Source organism: Hyperolius riggenbachi, chromosome 6 (genome assembly GCF_040937935.1).
Source record: "Hyperolius riggenbachi isolate aHypRig1 chromosome 6, aHypRig1.pri, whole genome shotgun sequence".
Taxonomy (NCBI): Eukaryota; Metazoa; Chordata; class Amphibia; order Anura; family Hyperoliidae; genus Hyperolius; species Hyperolius riggenbachi.
The window spans coordinates 114,887,031-114,908,444 of record NC_090651.1 but is presented as its reverse complement, the minus strand read 5'-3'; the positions used below and the strand labels follow the sequence as shown (position 1 = coordinate 114,908,444).

At 44.6% G+C, this 21,414-nt stretch overlaps 1 protein-coding gene across 1 annotated transcript in view; it reads right to left on the bottom strand.

Moving 5' to 3' along the window:
- Positions 1-21,414, bottom strand: part of GLMN (glomulin, FKBP associated protein) — a 52,041-nt gene that overhangs the window by 29,851 nt on the left and 776 nt on the right. Inside the window, exons 2-7 of the mRNA XM_068242612.1 lie at positions 19,587-19,665; positions 16,452-16,577; positions 8,891-9,010; positions 7,378-7,486; positions 6,085-6,331; positions 4,648-4,750 (exon numbers count right to left, since the gene is read on the bottom strand). Of these exons, the coding sequence (XP_068098713.1) occupies positions 4,648-4,750; positions 6,085-6,331; positions 7,378-7,486; positions 8,891-9,010; positions 16,452-16,577; positions 19,587-19,622 (741 nt within the window). The 5' untranslated portion in view covers positions 19,623-19,665. The remainder of the gene's footprint in view (positions 1-4,647; positions 4,751-6,084; positions 6,332-7,377; positions 7,487-8,890; positions 9,011-16,451; positions 16,578-19,586; positions 19,666-21,414) is intronic.

Genomic DNA, 21,414 nt, shown 5'->3' with positions numbered 1-21,414 from the left:
TTACAGTACCCCCTATAACGCACAACAATGTGAATATTAGTGTGTGCTACCGCGCGCCTCTGCTGATTAACCCACCTCCCCCTAACCACATTAACTATGGATCGCCCCAATTGATCGTCTGGCATTCATCCCCTTCCCCCATATCCAGTGATCGAGGGTGTAGGGACAATACTCCCAATCCTCTAGATTGTAAGCCCGCAAGGGCAGGGACCTCCTCCTAGTGTTTCTCATACTGCTGTTATTTTAACATATGTACATGTACCAACCACACATCAACTATGTATGTATCTGTATTTACTCTATTCAATGTCATGACTGTACAGTGTCTTGTATTTCTTATGTATATTTGTTCCCCATTATTTGTTTGTACTATGTACAGCGCTACGGAAGATGTTGGCGCTATATAAATAAAAAATAATAATAATAATACTCGGTCTCTCACCTGAACTGGTTCGTATGCCAAATTAATAGGGTCCTAAACTGAGAAGGATATGGATCTTTCCTTCTAAAATAATACCAGTTGCCTGACTCTCCTGCTGAACCAGTGTCTCTAATACTTTAAGCCACAGCCCCTCAACAAGCATGCAGATCAGGTGCTCTGACTGAATTCAGACTGCAGACTGGATTAGCTGCATGCTTGTTTCAGGTGTGTGATTCAGTCACTGTTGCAACCAAAGAGATCAGCAGGACTGCCAAGCAACTGGTATTGTTTAAAAGGAAACATCCATATCGCTCATTTAAGGTTCCCTTTAAGCCTAACATGCAGTGGCTTGCAAAAGTATTCGGCCCCCTTGAAGTTTTCCACATTTTGTCACATTACTGCCAAAAACATGAATCAATTTTATTGGAATTCCATGTGAAAGACCAATACAAAGTGGTGTACACGTGAGAAGTGGAACGAAAATCATACATGATTCCAAACATTGTTTACAAAAACTGCAAAGTGGGGTGTGCGTAATTATTCAGCCCCCTGAGACAATACTTTGTAGAACTACCTTTTGCTGCAATTACAGCCGCCAGTCTTTTAGGGTATGTCTCTACCAGCTTTGCATATCTAGAGACTGAAATCCTTGCCCATTCTTCTTTGCAAAAGAGCTCCAGCTCAGTCAGGTTAGATGGACAGAGTTTGTGAACATCAGTTTTCAGATCTTGCCACAGATTCTCGATTGGATTTAGATCTGGACATTGACTGGGCCATTCTAACACATGAATATGATTTGTTTTAAACCATTCCATTGTTGCCCTGGCTTTATGTTTAGGGTCGTTGTCCTGCTGGAAGGTGAACCTCCGCCCCAGTCTCAAGTCTTTTGCAGACACCAAGAGGTTTTCTTCCAAGATTGCCCTGTATTTGGCTCCATCCATCTTCCCATCAACTCTGACCAGCTTCCCTGTCCCTGCTGAAGAGAAGCACCCCCAGAGCATCATGCTGCCACCACCATATTTGACAGTGAGGATGGTGTGTTCAGAGTGATGTGCAGTGTTAGTTTTCCGCCACACATAGCGTTTTGCATTTTGGCCAAAAAGTTCCATTTTGGTCTCATCTGACCAGAACACCTTCTTCCATATGTTTGCTGTGTCCCCCACATGGTTTGTGGCAAACTGCAAACGGGACTTCTTATGCTTTTCTGTTAACAATGGCTTTCTTCTTGCCACTCTTCCATAAAGGCCAACTTTGTGCAGTGCATGACTAATAGTTGTCCTATGGACAGAGTCTCCCACCTGAGCTGTAGATCTCAGCAGCTCGTCCAGAGTCACCGAGTCACCATGGGCCTCTTGACTGCATTTCTGATCAGCGCTCTCCTTGTTCGGCCTGTGAGTTTAGGTGGACGGCCTTGTCTTGGTAGGTTTACAGTTGTTCCATACTCCTTCCATTTCTGAATGATCTCTTGAACAGGGCTCCGTGGGATGTTCAAGGCTTTGGAAATCTTTTTGTAGCCTAAGCTTGCTTTAAATTTCTCATTAACTTTATCCCTGACCTGTCTGGTGTGTTCTTTGGACTTCATGGTGTTGTTGCTCCCAATATTCTCTTAGACAACCTCTGAGGCCATCACAGGGCAGCTGTATTTGTACTGACATTAGATTACACACAGGTGCACTCTATTTAGTCATTAGCACTCATCAGGCAATGTCTATGGGCAACTGACTGCACTCAGACCAAAGGGGGCTGAATAATTACGCACACCCCACTTTGCAGTTATTGATTTGTAAAAAATGTTTGGAACCATGTATGATTTTCGTTCCACTTCTCACGTGTACACCACTTTGTATTGGTCTTTCATGTGGAATTCCAATAAAATTGATTCATGTTTGTGGCAGTAATATGACAAAATGTGGAAAACTTCAAGGGGGCCAAATACTTTTGCAAGCCACTTTATGTTTTACAGCTCTTAGGCCACTTCATCAGAGGCAGAGTAAATCTGTACTTTACATCATGAGTCTGCAAGGAGCATATACTGTAGTTCCAAGGACCTACGGTATACAGTATATAAAAAACAGAGGTATTGTATTAGCGCGTGGATATTATCAACACTGTAAGCACAAACACATCCAGTGTGCTATGTTCAGCAAAGAGCTTTCCCACGAGCACTTGTATGTTTTAAACCAGTGGTGCCCAACCTTTTTTGGCCCGAGGGCCGAACTTTAAATAAAGAAAGATCTCGAGGGCCGGCCCGGAACACATGCATACAAATTTTCGATGTAAAACTTAACGTTTTTTCTAGTAACAGTTAACATGGTGTTGGAAATGGAAAGAAAACGACAATTTAAGAATTGTTGTACTCACCATTTGATGCACATTTTCTTAATGAGAAGTTTATGGCTGTTTCTGGATTTTTGGCTCCAAATTTGTAACATTTATTCTTAATACAGAATGAAGATGATCATCTGTGATGCGAGAACGTGAGCCAGTTTCTGTGTGGGGCTGAGGGGGCTGCCCGCTCTGTGTGGGGCTGAGGGGGCTGCCCGTTCTGTGTGGGGCTGAGGGGGCTGTCCGCTCTGTGTGGGGCTGAGGGGGCTGCCCTGTCTGTGTGGGGCTGAGTGGGCTACCCTGTCTGTGTGGGGCTGAGGAGGCTGCCCTGTCTGTGTGGGGCTGAGGAGGCTGCCCTGTCTGTGTGGGGCTGAGGAGGCTGCCCTGTCTGTGTGGGGCTGAGGAGGCTGCCCTGTCTGTGTGGGGCTGAGGAGGCTGCCCTGTCTGTGTGGGGCTGAGGAGGCTGCCCTGTCTGTGTGGGGCTGAGTGGGCTGCCCGCTCTGTGTGGGGCTGAGTGGGCTGCCCTGTCTGAGTGGGCTGCCCTGTCTGAGTGGGCTGCCCTGTCTGTGTGGGCTGCCCTGTCTGTGTGGGCTGCCCTGTCTGTGTGGGCTGCCCTGTCTGTGTGGGCTGCCCTGTCTGTGTGGGCTGCCCTGTCTGTGTGGGGCTGAGTGGGCTGCCCTGTCTGTGTGGGGCTGAGTGGGCTGCCCTGTCTGTGTGGGGCTGAGGGGGCTGCCCTGTCTGTGTGGGGCTGAGGGGGCTGCCCTGTCTGTGTGGGGCTGAGGGGGCTGCCCTGTCTGTGTGGGGCTGAGGGGGCTGCCCTGTCTGTGTGGGGCTGAGGGGGCTGCCCTGTCTGTGTGGGGCTGAGGGGGCTGCCCTGTCTGTGTGGGGCTGAGGGGGCTGCCCTGTCTGTGTGGGGCTGAGGGGGCTGCCCTGTCTGTGTGGGGCTGAGGGGGCTGCCCTGTCTGTGTGGGGCTGAGGGGGCTGCCCTGTCTGTGTGGGGCTGAGGGGGCTGCCCTGTCTGTGTGGGGCTGAGGGGGCTGCCCTGTCTGTGTGGGGCTGAGGGGGCTGCCCTGTCTGTGTGGGGCTGAGGGGGCTGCCCTGTCTGTGTGGGGCTGAGGGGGCTGCCCTGTCTGTGTGGGGCTGAGGGGGCTGCCCTGTCTGTGTGGGGCTGAGGGGGCTGCCCTGTCTGTGTGGGGCTGACCTGTCTGTGTGGAGCTGAGTGGGCTGCCCGCTCTATGTGGGGCTGAGGAGGCTGCCCGAGGAGGAGAGGATCGGGTGGTATTGCGTAGTAAAGTATCGGCATAGTCCCGCGCATACATGAGAATGTGCTGGTATTCAGCCCCGGGTAGCGCTGGGATAGTTAGAAAGCCTCACTCATTGGTTAGTGCAAGAACCTTCCTCCAATAGGAATCAGCCTAATTCCTATTGGAGGAAGGTTCCTGCACTAACCAATGAGCGAGGCTTTCTAACTATCCCAGCGCTACCCGGGGCTGAATACCAGCGTGTATGCGCGGGACTACGCTGATACTTTACTACGCAATACCACCCGATCCTCTACCCCTCCGCAGGCAGCCTCCTCAGCCTCCCCCAGCCTCCCCCTCCGCAGGAAACCGCCGCGCGGGCCACAGAAACTGGCCCTTGCGGGCCACAAATGGCCCGCAGGCCGTAGGTTGGGCACGATGAAGTAAAGGTTTTTTTTGTATCCAACATTGAGTATTAGTTTGTACGCACATGAAGGAAGACTGTATCTAACTGGTAGACTGAACTCAGAAGTCCTAGCCCGCATACTTTTTCCAGTCAGTGATTCGACATAGTGCAGCCAGAGGATGGACATGACCACGAGCAGCAACCACCACAATTATTATCATGACATTCAATTGAAATTTTTCCCTTTCTCTTACCATAATACCTTTAGCAAACACATAGAAAGGATTGTCCTCTTCATCATCAGGTGACAATCTAAGCTGAGCACTAAGGAGGGGAAACTTCAAGCAACTATAGCAGCTTGAAAGAGAAAAACAGAGGAAACATCAGGACTCCAGGCATATTGTTACAGTCATTAAAGTCCTACTTTACCAGTTCATGTTAACAGTACTGTAATACACATAAATACTAGTATCTCTCTATAAGAACTTATGACACAGTGTAAACGTTTCACTCAGGTGAGCGACTATCAACTGGACAACAATTTGCAGTTGCGGTTGGAAGTAATTTACCACATGGACAGGGCCGGATTTACAACTCAGAGGCCTGTAGGTAGAGGGGTTATGGCGCCCTAAACGCTGTCCCTGAACACTGGCCACACCCCCGAGTAAAAACTTTCTGAACTTTAGGGAGTAAGTGCCTGAGGTCAGTGATATGAAGCAAAGATTAGACTGTAAGCTCCTGAGGCCAGTGATCTGAGGAGGAGGGGCTGTCTCTCCCACATAAGGTGCCTGTAGGCACGTGTCTACAGTGCCTTATGGAAAATCCAGCCCTGCACATGGATGCAGCCAGGACCAGAAAAAAAAAATGAATACAACAGACTGAATACACAGAACAACATCTGTGAAGGTCTCCTCTAGGACATTTAAAGCATAATTACAGTAAAACTTTCCTCTCTCCTCTACTAGATTTACCAAACTATTATAAATTAGAAGAACATATTTACAATCAACAGGAAAAAAAAGTACTTGAAAGATATAGAGGATATACAGTAGGGTCTCAGTTAACAAGCACAGATGGGGATTGCTTCATTGGAATTGCCTCATGCTGGATATGTGTAATTTCCAGTTGCTTGAGAGTTCAAGTTGCAGGGTTGCAGCACTGAGGACTTCTATATCATTGTATGATTTATGTAATGACACCCCTAGTCTTCTGCACCTGCTATAGCCAGGGTCGGAACGAGGCAGAGGGGAGAGAGGCTCCAGCGCACAACTCACTCAGCTATTATTCCCCTATTGTGTTTGAAGCAGAGAGAAATAAGAAAAGGGAATACATGGCAGTGTCTGCAAGCCAGATGACTAGAGATTAAGGTGTTGAGGGAGGGGGGGGGGGCACCTCTTAGTTTCATAGCAACCAAAGTGACAGCTGGGCTGGAAGGGAGGGGTGGAGGGGTGCACTTTGGCGTCACAGCCTTGGGTGCTGGAGGACCTTGTCCCGGCTCTGGCTATAAGCTTAGCCAAATAAAAACTGGGTAGGTGGATATTTATGGTCAATTATTTGTTCTGAACTGTACAGGGGAGCTGCTGGTTTCCCCCCATTCCCTCTCTATAGAACATCACATGCAGTTCAGCTACTACAGGAGCTTCCCATGAACACATCCAGTACAACAGTGTCTCAGATACATGCACACTTACAATGTCAGCAGCTCTTTCCTCAACTCTTGAACATTGGCCTCCTTGGAAGGATCTGTGGTCTGCGATACAAGATCAATGAAAGGCTGTGCAAACTGCAGTAAGCGGAGACAGCACTGGCATAGAGAATGTTTGTCTTCCTGAATCTGCTCCGCAGTGTAGGGCACTGGCAGTCGGGAGATCTGAGCATGCATTGTGGACAGGGATAGACCCACAGAGTAGGCATTCTTGTTTCCAAGCTTCAGGAGTACTGCAACATACAAAGAGAAACTTTTTACATGAATAGGAGCAAAACTGTGTTCTGTGAGGCTCAGAAAATATCTTAAACTGAACCCAAGTAAAAAAAAATGTGATACCACTTACATAAAACGTACTAAATATTAGTAATATGATGAAAATAACGGAATAAAAGTATTATTTTACTTTTCAGATGTCATCATTTTTATGACTGGTGCCTGGTGGAGTGTACCCCATATGCTGGTTGGATGGGCCTTCCTCCAGCTCCTCCCTCCTGAATATGCTTATTAGCTGTGGGAGTGTTCACCTACACAAGTGTTTGTCTCGTATACATAGGGTATACATTTTATCTACCTAAAGACTGCCTCACGTCAATTGGCGTCAAGTCCTGGGGCCAGCTACTGCAGGAGATCGCGTGTGCGGATGCGCGCGCATCTCCGCATAAATGACGGAGCTCCTTTCCGCCTCCAGTCTGTTAGACGCCGTCTATTTACTGGGTACAGCGCTGCGATCTAAGGCAGCACTGTACAGGGGACAGCCGTGTTACCTGGCTGTCCCCTCCAGAGTCTTAAAAGCAATCTGCTGTGATAGGCTGAAGCCTATCACAGCCAATCGCGCTGATTGGCTAGTGGGGGGAGGGAGGGAGAGGGTAAAAAAAAAAAAAAGTAACCATTTTTATTCAAGAATAAATGATAAAAATATTTATAAAAAATAAACAAACATCTGGGGGCGATTAGACCCCACCAACAGAAATCTCTGTTGGTGGGGAGAAAGGGGGGGGGGGGGGGGGATCACTTGTGTGCTGTGTTGTGTGGCCCTGCAGTGAGGCCTTAAAGCTGCAGTGGCCAATTTAGTGAAAATTGGCCTGCTTTTTAGGGGGGTTGAACACTGCGGTCCTCAAGTGGATGCATGCATTTTATATTTTTTCATGATAGTGGTATCAGTGTTGTTGTTTTGCATGCCTGCTGGGGGCGCTCCAGAGCTTAATTACCTGTTGGGGTGTCACTGAGCGCTGGTTACTAGCATACTCACTGTGTTTGCAGACAGCAATGATATTACCTGTTTGCAAAGGATGAAGTAATGACAAAAGTGTGTGAGATATGAGATCGCCAGTAGCTTCATCAACTTGTTCAAGTATCCCCAACAAGACTTCCTTTGGGTTGCACACCTACAATGGGAGGGCAGCACAATCATTCTGCTTCTTCTGTATAGCTGGAACATACACTGACATTTTACAAACTGAACATTAGGCTGTTTGCATACAAGACATAATGCTCCACCTGCTGGTTGTTAGTAGAAACTGTTGAAATCAGTATGCTTATTGTTTTCCATAAAAAGTTACCTAAGGGTCCTTACGCTCTGCGCACGTTGAGTTGCGTTACCATAGCAACGGTGCTGATTGTCGCACCACACGTTAGACGTGCATTGTGACTGTACGGTGACTGCGGTGTGGCTTTTGGAGCACTCTGAATTATCAAGAACACCACCAAAGTGAACTGGAACTCCTGGTGGTTATGCCAGCAAAATATGTACAATGTATAGAGAGTTTCTATTTTTTAAAGTGCTTGTGTTAATATACAAGTTAATTAAACATGCATGTGCATGATGCCAAGATGTAGCCTCACTTGTCACCAGACTGGGTAATGAGAAGAATTCCTCTGAATGCTGCCTTTACAGCCAGTACAGAAGCAAGCTGTCTGGCAGTGTGCATCTAGACCAGGGGTAGGGAACCTATGGTTCAGAAGCCATATATGGCTCTTTGGATGGCTTCATCTGGCTCACAGTTAGGGGTTGATTCACTAAGCAACACTGCTCAAGCAGCGCAGCTTAGTGTGACAGTGCAAGTAACATTTTCAAAGTAGGCATGCTACTGCTGTAGCATGCACTACTAACTAGCTCCCCCCAAAATGAACAGCTGCCCTAATTGTACCACTCTGGACACTGTCAGGTCCAGTGACTTTGTAGGACGAGATCCCCGCACTTTGATTGGCCCAATAGGCTGTCTGTCACTTGACAAGAAGCCTATTGGGCCAAAGTGCGGGGATCTCGTCCTACAAAGTGAATCAACCCTCAAGTCAGCTAGCTAATTGTACAAGCGGTTAGTCTGTATTTTTCCTGTCTGGCTCTCGGGGAAATTGCTGATGTTGCTGAGACCCAAGAGAAGCTGAAGACGTTTCTGACATTTCCGCTGCCCAAAAGATCAACTGTATACACATCACCATGGCAACTGGGACAGCCCTCTGCTGCGCATGCACACTGTCCCAGTTTGAAACATATTGTATGGCTCTCAGGGAACTACATTTTAGAATATGTGGTAAAATATGTAACGTTTATGGCTCTGTCAGCCAAAAAGGTTCCGGATGCCTGATCTAGACTCTTGAGGGTGGCCGAGTGCATCAATGTCCAAATTTACTAGCAGCTCCAATAGTGAGAAGGAATTTCAGAATGCTGATAAGCAAAGCTGCATTATACCATTCTGTATCTATCATAGCGAATACTACAACTGTCTAATTTATGTATATACTGTACATCACAGTTCATTTCCTTACAACTGTCAGTGCAGTTCTCTGACCTGTATCAAGCCATCTATCATCTGCATACAGGTTTTCTCTTTGTCGCTGCCAGCAGCACTGGTGAGCATGCATTGTGTTACAGGTCCAATAAGATTCCACCCTGTGTTCCTGATGAAGGCCTGTAAAGATATAAAGATTTGAATGTGTATTCGGTGACAACTAGATCAGTGATTGTCAACGTTTGGTATGTACTTCGTCATGTAAGCCTAATGCTAGGAGCACACGATGCAATTTTTGACAGATCTACTGTAAGATCGATTATTTCCAACATGTACGATCTGATTTCTGATCGATTTTCCATTGAAGTTAATGGAAAAACGATTGAAAAATCAATTGGAAATCAGAATGGACATGTTGGAAATACTCGATCTGACAGTAAATCTGTCAGAAAATTTCATTAAGAGTGGCAAGCATAACAACCCCTGGTATGTGTAACAATCACACAAACATCAATAAGCACCAAAACTGTATATAAATTCATTTTAATTTGCCATTTTTTAAAAATCAAGAACATGGACATTTTCTAAGCTAACTTGTGCATCTGTTCCCTCACCACTTACACGTGGAAAATAGTGCACCTTTGCCAACCTTAAAGGATACCCGAAGTGACATGAGACATGATGATATAGACATGTGTATGTACAGTGCCTAGCACACAAAGAACTAGGCTGTGTTCCTTTTTTTCTTTGCCTGAAACGGTTAAATATCAGGTATGTAAGTGGCTGACTCGTCCTGACTCAGACAGAAAGTGACTGCAGTGTGATCCTCACAAGAAATTCCAACTATAAAACACTTTCCTAACTGAAAATGGCTTGTGAGAGCAAGAAAGAGATAAAAAGTGGAATTTCTTATCAGTGAGGATCACACTGAAGTCACTTCCTGTCTGAGTCAGGACTGAGTCAGCCACTTACATACCTGATATTTAACACTTTCAGGCAGAGAAAGAAAAAAAGGAACACAGCCTAGTTATTTGTGTGCTAGGCACTGTACATACACATGTCTATCTCATCATGTCACGTCACCTCGGGTATCCTTTAATGTGTCCAGAGCTCTAGTTTATACAACTGCTATAGGAGTGTCTGTCAGACTGCAGGACACATCTTTCCCTTTTCTTCACACTTTTATGCTGGGCACACACTGAGATTTTATGGTCGATTTACTGTCAGATCGATTATTTCCAACATGTCCGATTTGCTTTCCGATCGATTTCCGAGCATTCGGAAAATGCTCGGAAAATCGATCGGAAAGCAAATCGGACATGTTGGAAATAATCGATCTGACAGTAAGTCGACCATAAAATCTCATAGAGTGTACCCAGCATTAGGCTTTGTTCACATCTTATGCTGGGTACACACAATGAGATTTTCTGGCTGATTTACAGTCAGATCAATTTCCAACATGTCCGATTTGCTTTCTGATCGATTTCCGAGCATTTTCCGATCGAATTCCCATTAAAGTGAATGGAAATCGATCGGGAAATGCTCGGAAATTGATCGGAAAGCAAATTGGACATGTTGTAAATAATCGATCTGACAGTAAATCAGCCAGAAACTCTCATCGTGTGTACCCAGCATAAAATTGAAAATCGCTGCCGACAACGATTTTCGATTTTTTAGCGGTTTTTCCCCTCCCCGCGCTTCACTGCGCAGTACAATTTTGTGCAAAGCGCTTTTGTAAGCTCTTTTGCAGAGCGATTCCATTTTTTCTAGTCCTGACGTCAGTCGGGAAGTGAAGTCTTTGACCCGGAAAAGAATAAATACAATGTATTTATTCTTAAAAACGCGAATGCAATCGCCGGATTAAAAAAAGCAAACAAACGATTTGGGAGCGTTTTGCGTTTTTCCTATACCTTCCATTGTAGCAAAATCGCCCGAAAACGGTACATGCTGCGCTTTTGTGAACAGAAAGCAGACAAAAAGCGATGATATGAACTATATGATAAGGATTCATTGCACAAGGTATTTTAGGGCGTTCTTCAAAGTCGCCGGCGCTCAAAAAAAGCGCAGAATGCCCTAGGTGTGAACAAACCCTTATTGTGTGCTACATTTTCCTCCCCCTGCATACTCTGTCATTTCACTTACATTGACAGGCACTGAATCACAAAACTGCATCTATTGCCAAGCAATTGCTCATCAGAAATATCTCCACTCCAAGAAAACAGTGTTGGAAGGCAATGCAAATGTATTGTGTATCACAGCACACAAATGCAGAGAAGCACTCCTCCCTAAGCCTCCTCTGCATTTGTCTGCTGTGATGCACAATACATTTGCATCGCTTTACCTCTGCCTGCAAACACTGTTTTCTTGGAATGACAGAGGATGGGCTAAGGTCATTTTTATTAAACAGGAACCACAATCCATAAACAGAGAAGGGGACCTTTAACACCATATTTCACAATATACAATGTTGCTGTATGCTTTGGAAAAGTCAGTCACATGACCCTTTAACTATTAGTTAGCCAGGACAAAAAGAAAAAAGGTAGCTTCCCTTATGTACTCGTATGGGTATCAAAGCAGAAATCACAATGGGCATGTATCAATCTTATCTCCTATCAACTGCTGATAAATAGCAGTGCTGCCTTCCTACACCATATCTGACCCTAAATATCAGCACATGCTGTTCTCATCTCATGCAGGGAAGAAAATAGCAGCTTCACCAGCTAGTTGGATTCTCCAGAGGAGCGACAGCCTGACAGATCTGCCCATATGTCTGTGCCACAGGATTATAGCTAAGCCGTCTTTTCATGGCTCACAACCATATGGAATATAAAAGAACATTCATAGGCAAAGTTATTGTGTCTGGCTCGGGTTAAAACAATCATACTCGGATTACACAAAAACTGTGTAATGCCTGATCATCCCCGTTTAGATATAAAACAAAGTCACAGGCAGAATTGCACCAGGATCCCAGTGCTGAAAATCACTGCAGTATCCATGAGTTCCAAACACTATCCACAGGAGAGCTGGGGTATGTGTCGCCAAGCCTTTCTATGGAATTAGCTGTGATTAGATGAATTTGTTTTTAGGTGTGCCAAGTACAATCTTGCCATCCTAAAACAAAGAGATTTGTAGTTTCATACGAGCAAGAAGTTACTCCCATAATGCATCATTACCTGTCTGTGAGTGAATAAGTACTTCAATGCGTTTATGCCAGGCATACATCTGGGACTGCAGGTTCTCTGCATATCTACAGCTCCTCCAGCGCAAAACTACTTTTGTTCAGAAACAGGAGATTGAAAAAAAAAATCCTACTTTGTCAGCATTAACCACTTCACCCAAAGCGGTTTTCACCCTAACGGACAAGAGCGATTTTCCCCTTTCAGTGCTCATCCCTTTCATTTGCCAATAGCTTAATCACTACTAATCACAATGAAATGATCTATATCTTGTTTTTTTCACCACCAATTGGGCTTTTTGGGGTTGATATTTGTTTTTAGTAATTACTTTATTTTCTATGCATTTTAAGGGGAAAAACCAGTAAAAAAAATGAAAAAATACACTATTTCTCCAATTTCATCCCCTATAGTTTTAATATTAACACTGCTACTGTGCATAAAACCCACACATTTTATCTGCCTATTTGTTCTGGTTATCACAAGATTATAATTACGTCCCTAGTACAAAAGAATGGTGACAATATATTATTTGGAAATAAAGCTGTCTTTTTTTTGGTGGGTTTTTTTTTTTTTTCTTTTCACTATTTTCACGTGCACACGCGCAGCAGCAACACTGACTTATAAAAACATCCTGGAGCCATTAAGAGGCTCTAGCAGGACGTTTTTATAAGTCAGGTTGTCATAAAGTGGTTAAAGGACACCCGAGGTGAAAATAAACTAATAAAATAGACAATTGTATCTATCCTCCTCCTCCTAAAAATGACTAAGATATTTCACAGTTTTACTTTATATTTAAATCTACTTTTTGAGCTTTTACTGTTTTATTGTTTTTGCTCAATGACACATTCATTGAAGTTTGTCAGAGCTAAAATCTATGAACTATTGACCATTTTTATCTCTTTTCTGCTCTCAGAAGGCATTTTCTGCTAGGAAAGTGTATTATAGTTATCATTTCTTATCATTTCTTAACACTGTAGTCTGCCACATACATACCTGATGTTTAACTATTTGTGTGCTAGGCACTGTCCATACACATGTCTATTTCATCATGTCACATGTCACCTCGGGTATCCTTTAACCACTTGACGTCCGCAGTGGTAACCCCCCCCCCCCCCCCTAAAGACCCCTTTTACTGGAGCGCTGGGCTGAGCAGGCTTTTCAGCCTCACACACAGCCCAGCTTAGGTGATCAGCGATCTGACTCTCCTCCTTTTTTTGTCCCTAAGGGGACATGCCGCCGGAGGGGTCCGCTCGCTGCCACTTTTTTTTTTTTTTTCCCCAAACCTTATTGAGGCTGTTTCTCTCCCCTTCTTCACTCCCTCCCCTTCCCTCCTGCCCTCTGATGCCTACTTTGGAACAGGACGGCGATCCGTCCTGTTCCGCCTCTCATAGGCATCAGCCTATGAGAGGCCGGTGCTCCCCGGCCAATCAGAGGCCGGGGATCGCCGATCTCGAACAGCGCTGCGGCCCCCAGCAGCGCTGTTCGCATGTAAACAAAGGGGATTTCTTCCCCTTATGTTTACAAGCAGCCTGCTAGCCGCGATCGGGGGCTAGCAGGATATTCACGGAACTCCGCTCCGTGAACGGGCAGGGAACGATCGCGCATGCGCGCGGCTGTTCCCTGGGAAACTGCAGCCCCAGGACTTGACGCCAATTGGTGTTAGGCGGTCCTGGGGCTGCCGCCGGTCATGCCCGTTGGCGTGAGGCGGTCTTCAAGTAGTTAAAGGGAACCTTAAAGAGACACTGAAGCAAAAAAAAAATTATGATATTATGATTTGTATGTGTAGTACAGCTAAGAAATAAAACATTAAGATCAGATACATCAGTCTTAAGGTGGCCATACACTGGCCCGATTCGCGGCCGTTTCGATCCTGGGATCGAATCTGCTGCCAATCGTTCGCGGTAAACGCACCCGCTGATCCGATTTCCTCCCGAAATCGGATCGTTCCGTCGATCGCGCCGTGTGGGAAATTACCCTCGATCGTCCGCGGGTAGGGAGCGCGGCGCTAGCGGCGGCCGATCTGGTCAGGTATACATTACCTGATGCTGGCTCCCGGGCATCTTCTCCGCGCTGCACGGCTCTGTACCGGCTCTATTTGAACTTCCTGAACCGCCGGGATGGAGCCGGAACAGAGCCGTGCAGCGCGGAGAAGATGCCCGGGAGCCAGCATCAGGTAATGTATACGGGGGGGGGGGGGGGGCGGCAGGAGTAGCTCAACAGATTGTGATCGGTTACAGGCTGAAATCGATTCACAATCTGTTTGCAGTAAAGGCAGCCATACGATCCCTCTCTGATCAGATTCGATCAGATAGGGATCTGTCAGCTGGTCGATCTAATGGCAAATCGACCAGTGTATGGCTACCTTAAGTTAGTCGTGGAGAGGGCTGTTATCTGACTTTTATTATCTCAACTGTAAGTGAACTGTTTACTTTTTCTCTGCTAGAGGAGAGGTCATTACTTCACAGACTGCTCTGAAAGACTCATTTTGAATGCTGAGTGTTGTGTAATCTGCACATATTATAGAATGATGCAATGTTAGAAAAAACACTATATACCTGAAAAACACTATATACCTGAAAATAAAAGTATGAGAATATTTTCTTTGCTGCTAATCTTCTAGTAATTATTCATAGTACACAACCAATTCACTATATCTCTTTAACTCTAGATAAAAAATTAGTTTCACTTACCTGGGGCATCTACCAGTCCCCTGCAGCCATCCTGTGCCCTCGCAGCCACTCATGGCTCCTCCGGTCCCCTGCCACCAGGTAGTTTCATTTTTGCAGACTCTGAGTCAGCAGGCCACCATGCGTACGTTTGTACGCATTCCCGCTGGTGCTGGACATTAACGCATACAATTTTATGCGTTGCTAGTGCAACGTGTACATTTTTACACATTACACCTGCAACGCGTAAAAATGTACGCATTAATGTCCGCTATAGCTCTCTGCAGCAACAGGAATGCGTGCAAAGGAATCCGTGTCGGCCCGCCGACTCGGAGTCGGTAAAAATGAAACTAGATGGCGGCAGGCGAACGGAGAAATGACTGCGAGGGCACAGGATGGCTGCAGGGGGCTGGTAGATGCCCCAAATAAGTGTCATTTTTTTTTTTAGAGTTAAGGTTCCCTTTAAAGCAAATCTGTAGTAGTAGTAGAAAAAAAGGCAATACTTACCTATGGAGAGAAAAGGCTTTGGATCCGATGTGATTTGACATACTTTTAAATGTAGCAGGTAAAAATAATCTACCCATGTACAATTTTAGGAGCACAATTGTATGTACAGAATGGAAAAAATGTAGTGCGCTCGGGATCTTCCATGAAGTGCTTTGTGATCTACCAGTAGATTGCGATCTACACAATGGGAATCCCTGCTATAGAGTCTTCCCCTCGTCCCAGTGCTGTCCCCCGGGAAGTTATCGCGCCTCCAGGAGCCCTCTAAAGGCTTTGGGAGCTGTCTTGTCCCCGAGTGCTCTCGGAGTTGGGCAGCTCCTTACTGCGCATGTGTGCTCAAAACTCCATTCTGATACATTTCTGGCACTGTAATGACCTAAGGAAGTGAGCGTGAGACTCAAGAAATGCACAGCCTGTTTCCGCATTAATAAATTGTTGTCCCTGATATTACAAGCATAGACTTTCTTCTTGAGGTAAGCTACCTCTTCCCTTAAAGAGAAACCGTAACCAAGAATTGAACTTCATCCCAATCAGTAGCTGACACCCCCTTTCCCATGAGAAATCTATTCCTTTTCTGAAACGGATCATCAGGGGGCTCTGTATAGCCGATATTGTGGTGAAACCCCTCCAACAGGAAACTTTCAGGACCATGGTACTCCTTGCAGTTTCCTGTCTGTGAACCTCGTTGCACTGTGGGATATACCAGCTGTTTACAGCCGTTTCCAACTGCCAAAAAAAAAAAAGCAGCATCTCCTTCCACTGACATCCCCTGCCAGCAGTACAAATGTCACCATGTGATAAATGTCTGAATGTAAATCAGGGAGACAAAAGCTTTTACAATGGGCAAACACTGACTAAATCATTTATATATAATTATTGTAAAAATGAAGCACTTTTTTATTACATTATTTTCACTGGAGTTCCTCTTTAATTTGTTGCCGAAATACATCTATATACAGTACATCTGATAACTACTCTCAATCTGTTTCCTACATCTCTTTACATACATTCATTAGCTTATTATTGTAATTCCATAACAGAGCCTTCAGAGTAAATGGGAACAGTTTTATGCCTTTCTGTAAGCTCTTTTAAGCCAGAAACACACCTGCATTTTCTGGACATTTTTTGCTTTTTTTTTTGCACATGCATTATGCATTTCCTTTTCTGTAATGAAGTGAAGTTCTATTTATTCTATATAGGATCAATATTCAGTATGTGCTTGGCAAACACAAAGCTCTCATTCTCTAGGATATCGCTAATCCTATCAGATCTGACCTGGTTTCTATCATCTTGGATTATCTCCAGGACGACTGTCAGTTGCTCCTCCTCCAGGCACTTTTGACAGGTCGCCAGAAAGACATTTGCGTCTTCTTCTGTCACATCGTCTTCTGAAAGGTTTTGCTAGAGAAAGAAAACATTTGGAAATGAAACTGTAATATGGAGATATTTCCCATGTCTATAAAGAACAAATACAAAGAGATAAAGAGTACTTTTCCTGTACCATTTACATTAGACCCTGATGTACTAGATCTTCCAATCTATTCCCTGTAAAATAACATCTACATGCAACAGAGAATTTCAAGAACAGAACAGGAGACATGCCAATCACATGCTTGTATGGCAATCGTGAATCTAATTACTAACACAATGGAATGGTTGAAAGCCATTTATACGATCATTTTGTGTACTCCTTACAAATATACTGTTTGTGTTTAGTAGTACTTGAGATGCTATTATCCACAATAGGGAGTACTTGGGAAACACTGGGAGGGAGGAAGCACCCCAAAATGTAATGTGCGGTATGTCAGCTGGATAAACATAAAAAAATGGCTTGCATCTAATAAGAATGCGGTAGTCCAAATCAAATGAAAAAAACTTTTGATAGAAACCAGACACTTGAATGTGTTTCGCAGATCGTACTCCGCTTCCTCAGATCAAATAATAAGTGTCTTAATACTAGCATTTTGCAGTCAGGGAACGACCTCTCCTCTGGAAGGTCCTTGGACTCCATTGATTACCACAACCTCTACTAGGGAAACAGCTTTCAAAAAGAGGTGCCTGCTGAATTAATGTAAAGGAACGCTGAACTGGTAAAAAATTATTCAATGTGTTTTGGCCATACAAACTTAATGAGTAGAGAAAATTGGAACTGTACATTAATAAGGGGGAAAGAGGTGATGTGTGAACCCCCCCCCCCCCCCCCCTTCCATTGGCAAGACTGCCATGGCAATTTTTATCTGAAGAGTTCCAAAACTCTGAGGCCACTCCCACCTGCCTTACCACGGCCTGCCCCAGCTGCCTATTAGGCCATGGGACGAGGCAACACAAGTGGCGGTGACCACAGAGTTTGGAACAGTTTAGAAAAAAAAAATGCCACAATGGTTTAGGCAATGAAGGGGGTGGAGCTTCAGACCTCTAATGATTTAAGTGTGAGCCAGTAAGTTACTGCCGCTGACACCCGTTGATCCTAGCAGCTCTAACACAGAGCTTTACACTAAAGCTTATTAAAATGACAGACTTGAAAATATTTGGTTGAATCATGAAAGTATTACCGTTGTTCACATAGATGGCAGAAAAAATGTTCTTGTGCTGATATTACAGTAAAGGTCACATAATTGCATTTTGCCTAACGCATTCTTTTTGTGTTTTTTGTGTTGAACTAATGACCATATAAGCCTGAAGGCAGAACTTCATGGAGAGAATTTAGCAGTACAGTGCCAATGGATCTCAAGCTATATACAGACTTTCACTGCCCAAAATAATCATCTGCATTGAATTCCAGTCCACTGTGTGTATGGGAGCCCACAACTTTGATAGCCTGCACTTCCGCATCCCACTAAGGAGGAAACTCCATGATTGATTGCTACTAAATTTCCCCACTGTGGCTGCAGCAAGAAGCCTCATCCCCCTTATCCTCACCCTCCACTCTCCCAGGACACAATGTACTGCTAGGCAGGAACCAGAGCAGCAGGTTTGTACAGTGGTCATACAGCGATTGTGAGGAAACTGTCAACCTAAGTGATCACAAAAGATTTCAGGTGACATTTGTCCATGGTCTGTATATTGGTTTAGTATGGCTTGCATTGTTAGCTTTTCATATCCTAAAGCTCTCAAGCCCACACAAAATGCTGCCATCTTATATTCTGCCTACAGAACGACAGAGAAGTATTATTTTCTAGTACAGAACAAAGCACCTGCAAGAGCCGCATTTGGAACCAAACATCCAACGTACGTGATATCCTGAATTCCCTCCCTGCTGCACCATTACCCATAGTCTACACTTTATAGTTTTTATCTGGAATGGCTTATTGGGATTTGTACAAAATTTAGTGGTAATATCAAAAGTAGCATCTATCAGTGCAATTCCCCACATTGACTTGGGGTTACGGGATAAAACCACAGAGAACTGATTCAAAGCATAATTGGAAGAAGTCTGTATTACCTACTGCATGATATGAGGTGAGTGGCGTGTGTAATGTACATAGTGTTGCTGCCGTTTATACTTGGCATTTCCAAACATAGTGCACAGTAGATGAAACCATGCTGGTGGAAAGTAAGGAAGCACTCTATCTCTCAGCAATACCAATGCTCGATTTCCTTGGAGTACCATTATGGTAAGACTAGACGCATTGTCTAGTATGTTTTTATTATAAAAATTACTACAGACTTAGTTCAACTATGCTTCATTCTCGAGAAAAGTTTTCTTACCTTTAAACTGTTTTTGAGATATTTTATGTTTTGTGGAGTGCCTCCTTCCCCTCTTAGTTCCAGCACTACACTACACTAGGGCAGTCAACGAGATGCAAATAATCCTGGAATTAAGTAGATTTTTGTGCTAATACATGTAGTTTAAAAATAAAATGATCAAATGCTGAAGCAGCATTTTAAGGCTACTTTCCCACCAGGACGTTGCGTTTTAGGGGACGTTATAGGTCGCATAATGTGCCCCTAACGCAACGCCTGGTGGTGTTGGAGCAGGACGCTACCTAGAGCTGCGTTATGCAGCTCTTGGTGCGCCTTTTTTGTACTCTGGTATGCGGGGACCACGTGATCCGCATCACGTGGTCCCGCCAGCCAATCCTGGAAAGTATACACTGCACGTCACAGTGCAGTGAATATTAATTAGCCATGTGGCTGGCCGCGGAAGAGGAGAGACCTCCTCTTCCAACATTACTGAGCATGTGCAAACAGAGCATTTTATCAGTATGATGAAAAACTGTGTACATTGTTGATTTAAAAACAGTTGTCTATGTGATATAAAGTTACAAGGTCGCTAGAATAGGTATGGTACATTTTTATAAGACCAATCACTGAAAGCATCTGACAGACCCACCACTTGTTCTTATTTAGAGATTTAATGAAATATATAATCACTGTTAATTTCATGTAAATGAAACAAGTATTGCTTACAAATGTCTGAATTAAGGTTTGAAGATCAGCTGCCATAGTGCTCAGAAAAGAAAGGCGCCAGGCAAGATGCTACGACAATCTGGAAAAAGAAGAACAACATTAGCAACCAAATTCCAAACACAAAGATTTTGTTTTCTTACATAAATATAATACATTAGAAAATAGAACACTCTGTAAGATGATTGAAGTAGCCGTGCTAACATTGTTCTTGTTCAGCAGAGAGTTAGTGCTTCTGGCACTTGCATATCGGCTGTGAACGACTGTGAAGTTCAGGCCTGCCTTTGTCATGTTACTGTCTCTACAATAGGCAATGTCTCAGCATACAGTGAATAGTTTTATTAACGCAAAAAAATGCAGTTCATTTAGGTGTTCTGGTGTGTTGCACCTATGCTGATCCCATTCAAATTATTTTTCTCCATCATCAAAAAACACAATACTGTATAATGATAAAGTGAAAAAGTATTTTGGTTTTAAACTGAAATAACACTGAGGGCTGGTGCACACCAAGAGCGGTTCTGAGCGTTTTTGAAAACTGCTTGGCTAATGGAAGTGAATGGGATGGTGCACACCAGATGGTCCACACCAGAGGTTCGTTTTTTCCCCAAACGCAAACTCGGGTCCTGCAGCATTTTTGTAGATTTCTGAGGCGTTTCTGCCTCAGTGTAAAGTATAGGAAAGTGGAAAAGCGATCTGAAAAACGCTAGAGCTGAGCGATTTTCCAAGCGTTTTTGTTACAAAAGCTGTTCAGTTACAGTTTACTGTAGTTTAAAAAAAAAAAAAAAATCTCCTACACAAAAATGCTCCAAAAAATGATAGGCGTGTTTAGAAAACCTTTCCAAACATGCCTAGAATCGTTCTGAAAAACCTCTTCAAAAACCGGTAGCGTTTGCGGATCCGCTAGCGGTTTTTGGTGTGCACTGGCCCTGACTTGAGCATTCAGTTCATCACTATGCCAGCGGAAATATAGCTCTGATGCAACCCACACTACTGATCAATATTGAGGTGTCTGTACAAATTGGGGCTGGTTCAGGGGAACAGCATGCCAGTACAGTGCACATTCCCAGAACTGTCAAGGTCGCCATACATATAGTGACTTGGCCGATCGACCATCCGATTTGATAATTATTATCAAATCGGATGAAAATCAATGCCGTCACAAGCATGCCCGATCGACGATTCGACTGATTTAAGGGCGAAATTGGTTGAATGTATTGATCGAACATGCTGGGAAATCTCAGGCTCACGTTGTTAATCAGGTGCACAATAGTAAAGGCATGCAATAATCACAAACAACAAACGTGATGGACCTCCTGGGTACTGTGCGCCCCCAATGTTTTATGTGCTCTCCGGTGCCAGTGCATTTATACTTTACCTGTCACACCTGAGTGTCTGCATTCCTGTCCCACATGACTACAGGCATATAGAAGGAGGGGAGGGGCACCAATGCAGAAGTACAGTGGACACAGCGTGACATGTGAAGTATAAGAGTGTGGGCATGAGGGGGCGCATGGTCATAAAACATTTGGGGGGACGCAGCCAGGCGGAGTCATGGGGTGAATTCCCGAGCAGCCAACGGTTCTCACTCTGATCAGATTTGATCGGAGAGAGACCTGTCTCTAATGCTGGGCATACACGGAGCGTTTGCTCCTTATCAATCGAGCCGCTGATAGCTCGATTGACAATATTCGTCAGGTCCGATGACCCGCCAGATAGATCCCCTGCTCGATCCAAGCGGGCGGACAATAGCAGGGAATCGAGCGGAAGATAAGGAGCGCCCGCGGGGACGAGCGGGGATCGATAGAGGCGCCGGCATTGAGCCAGCGCTCGA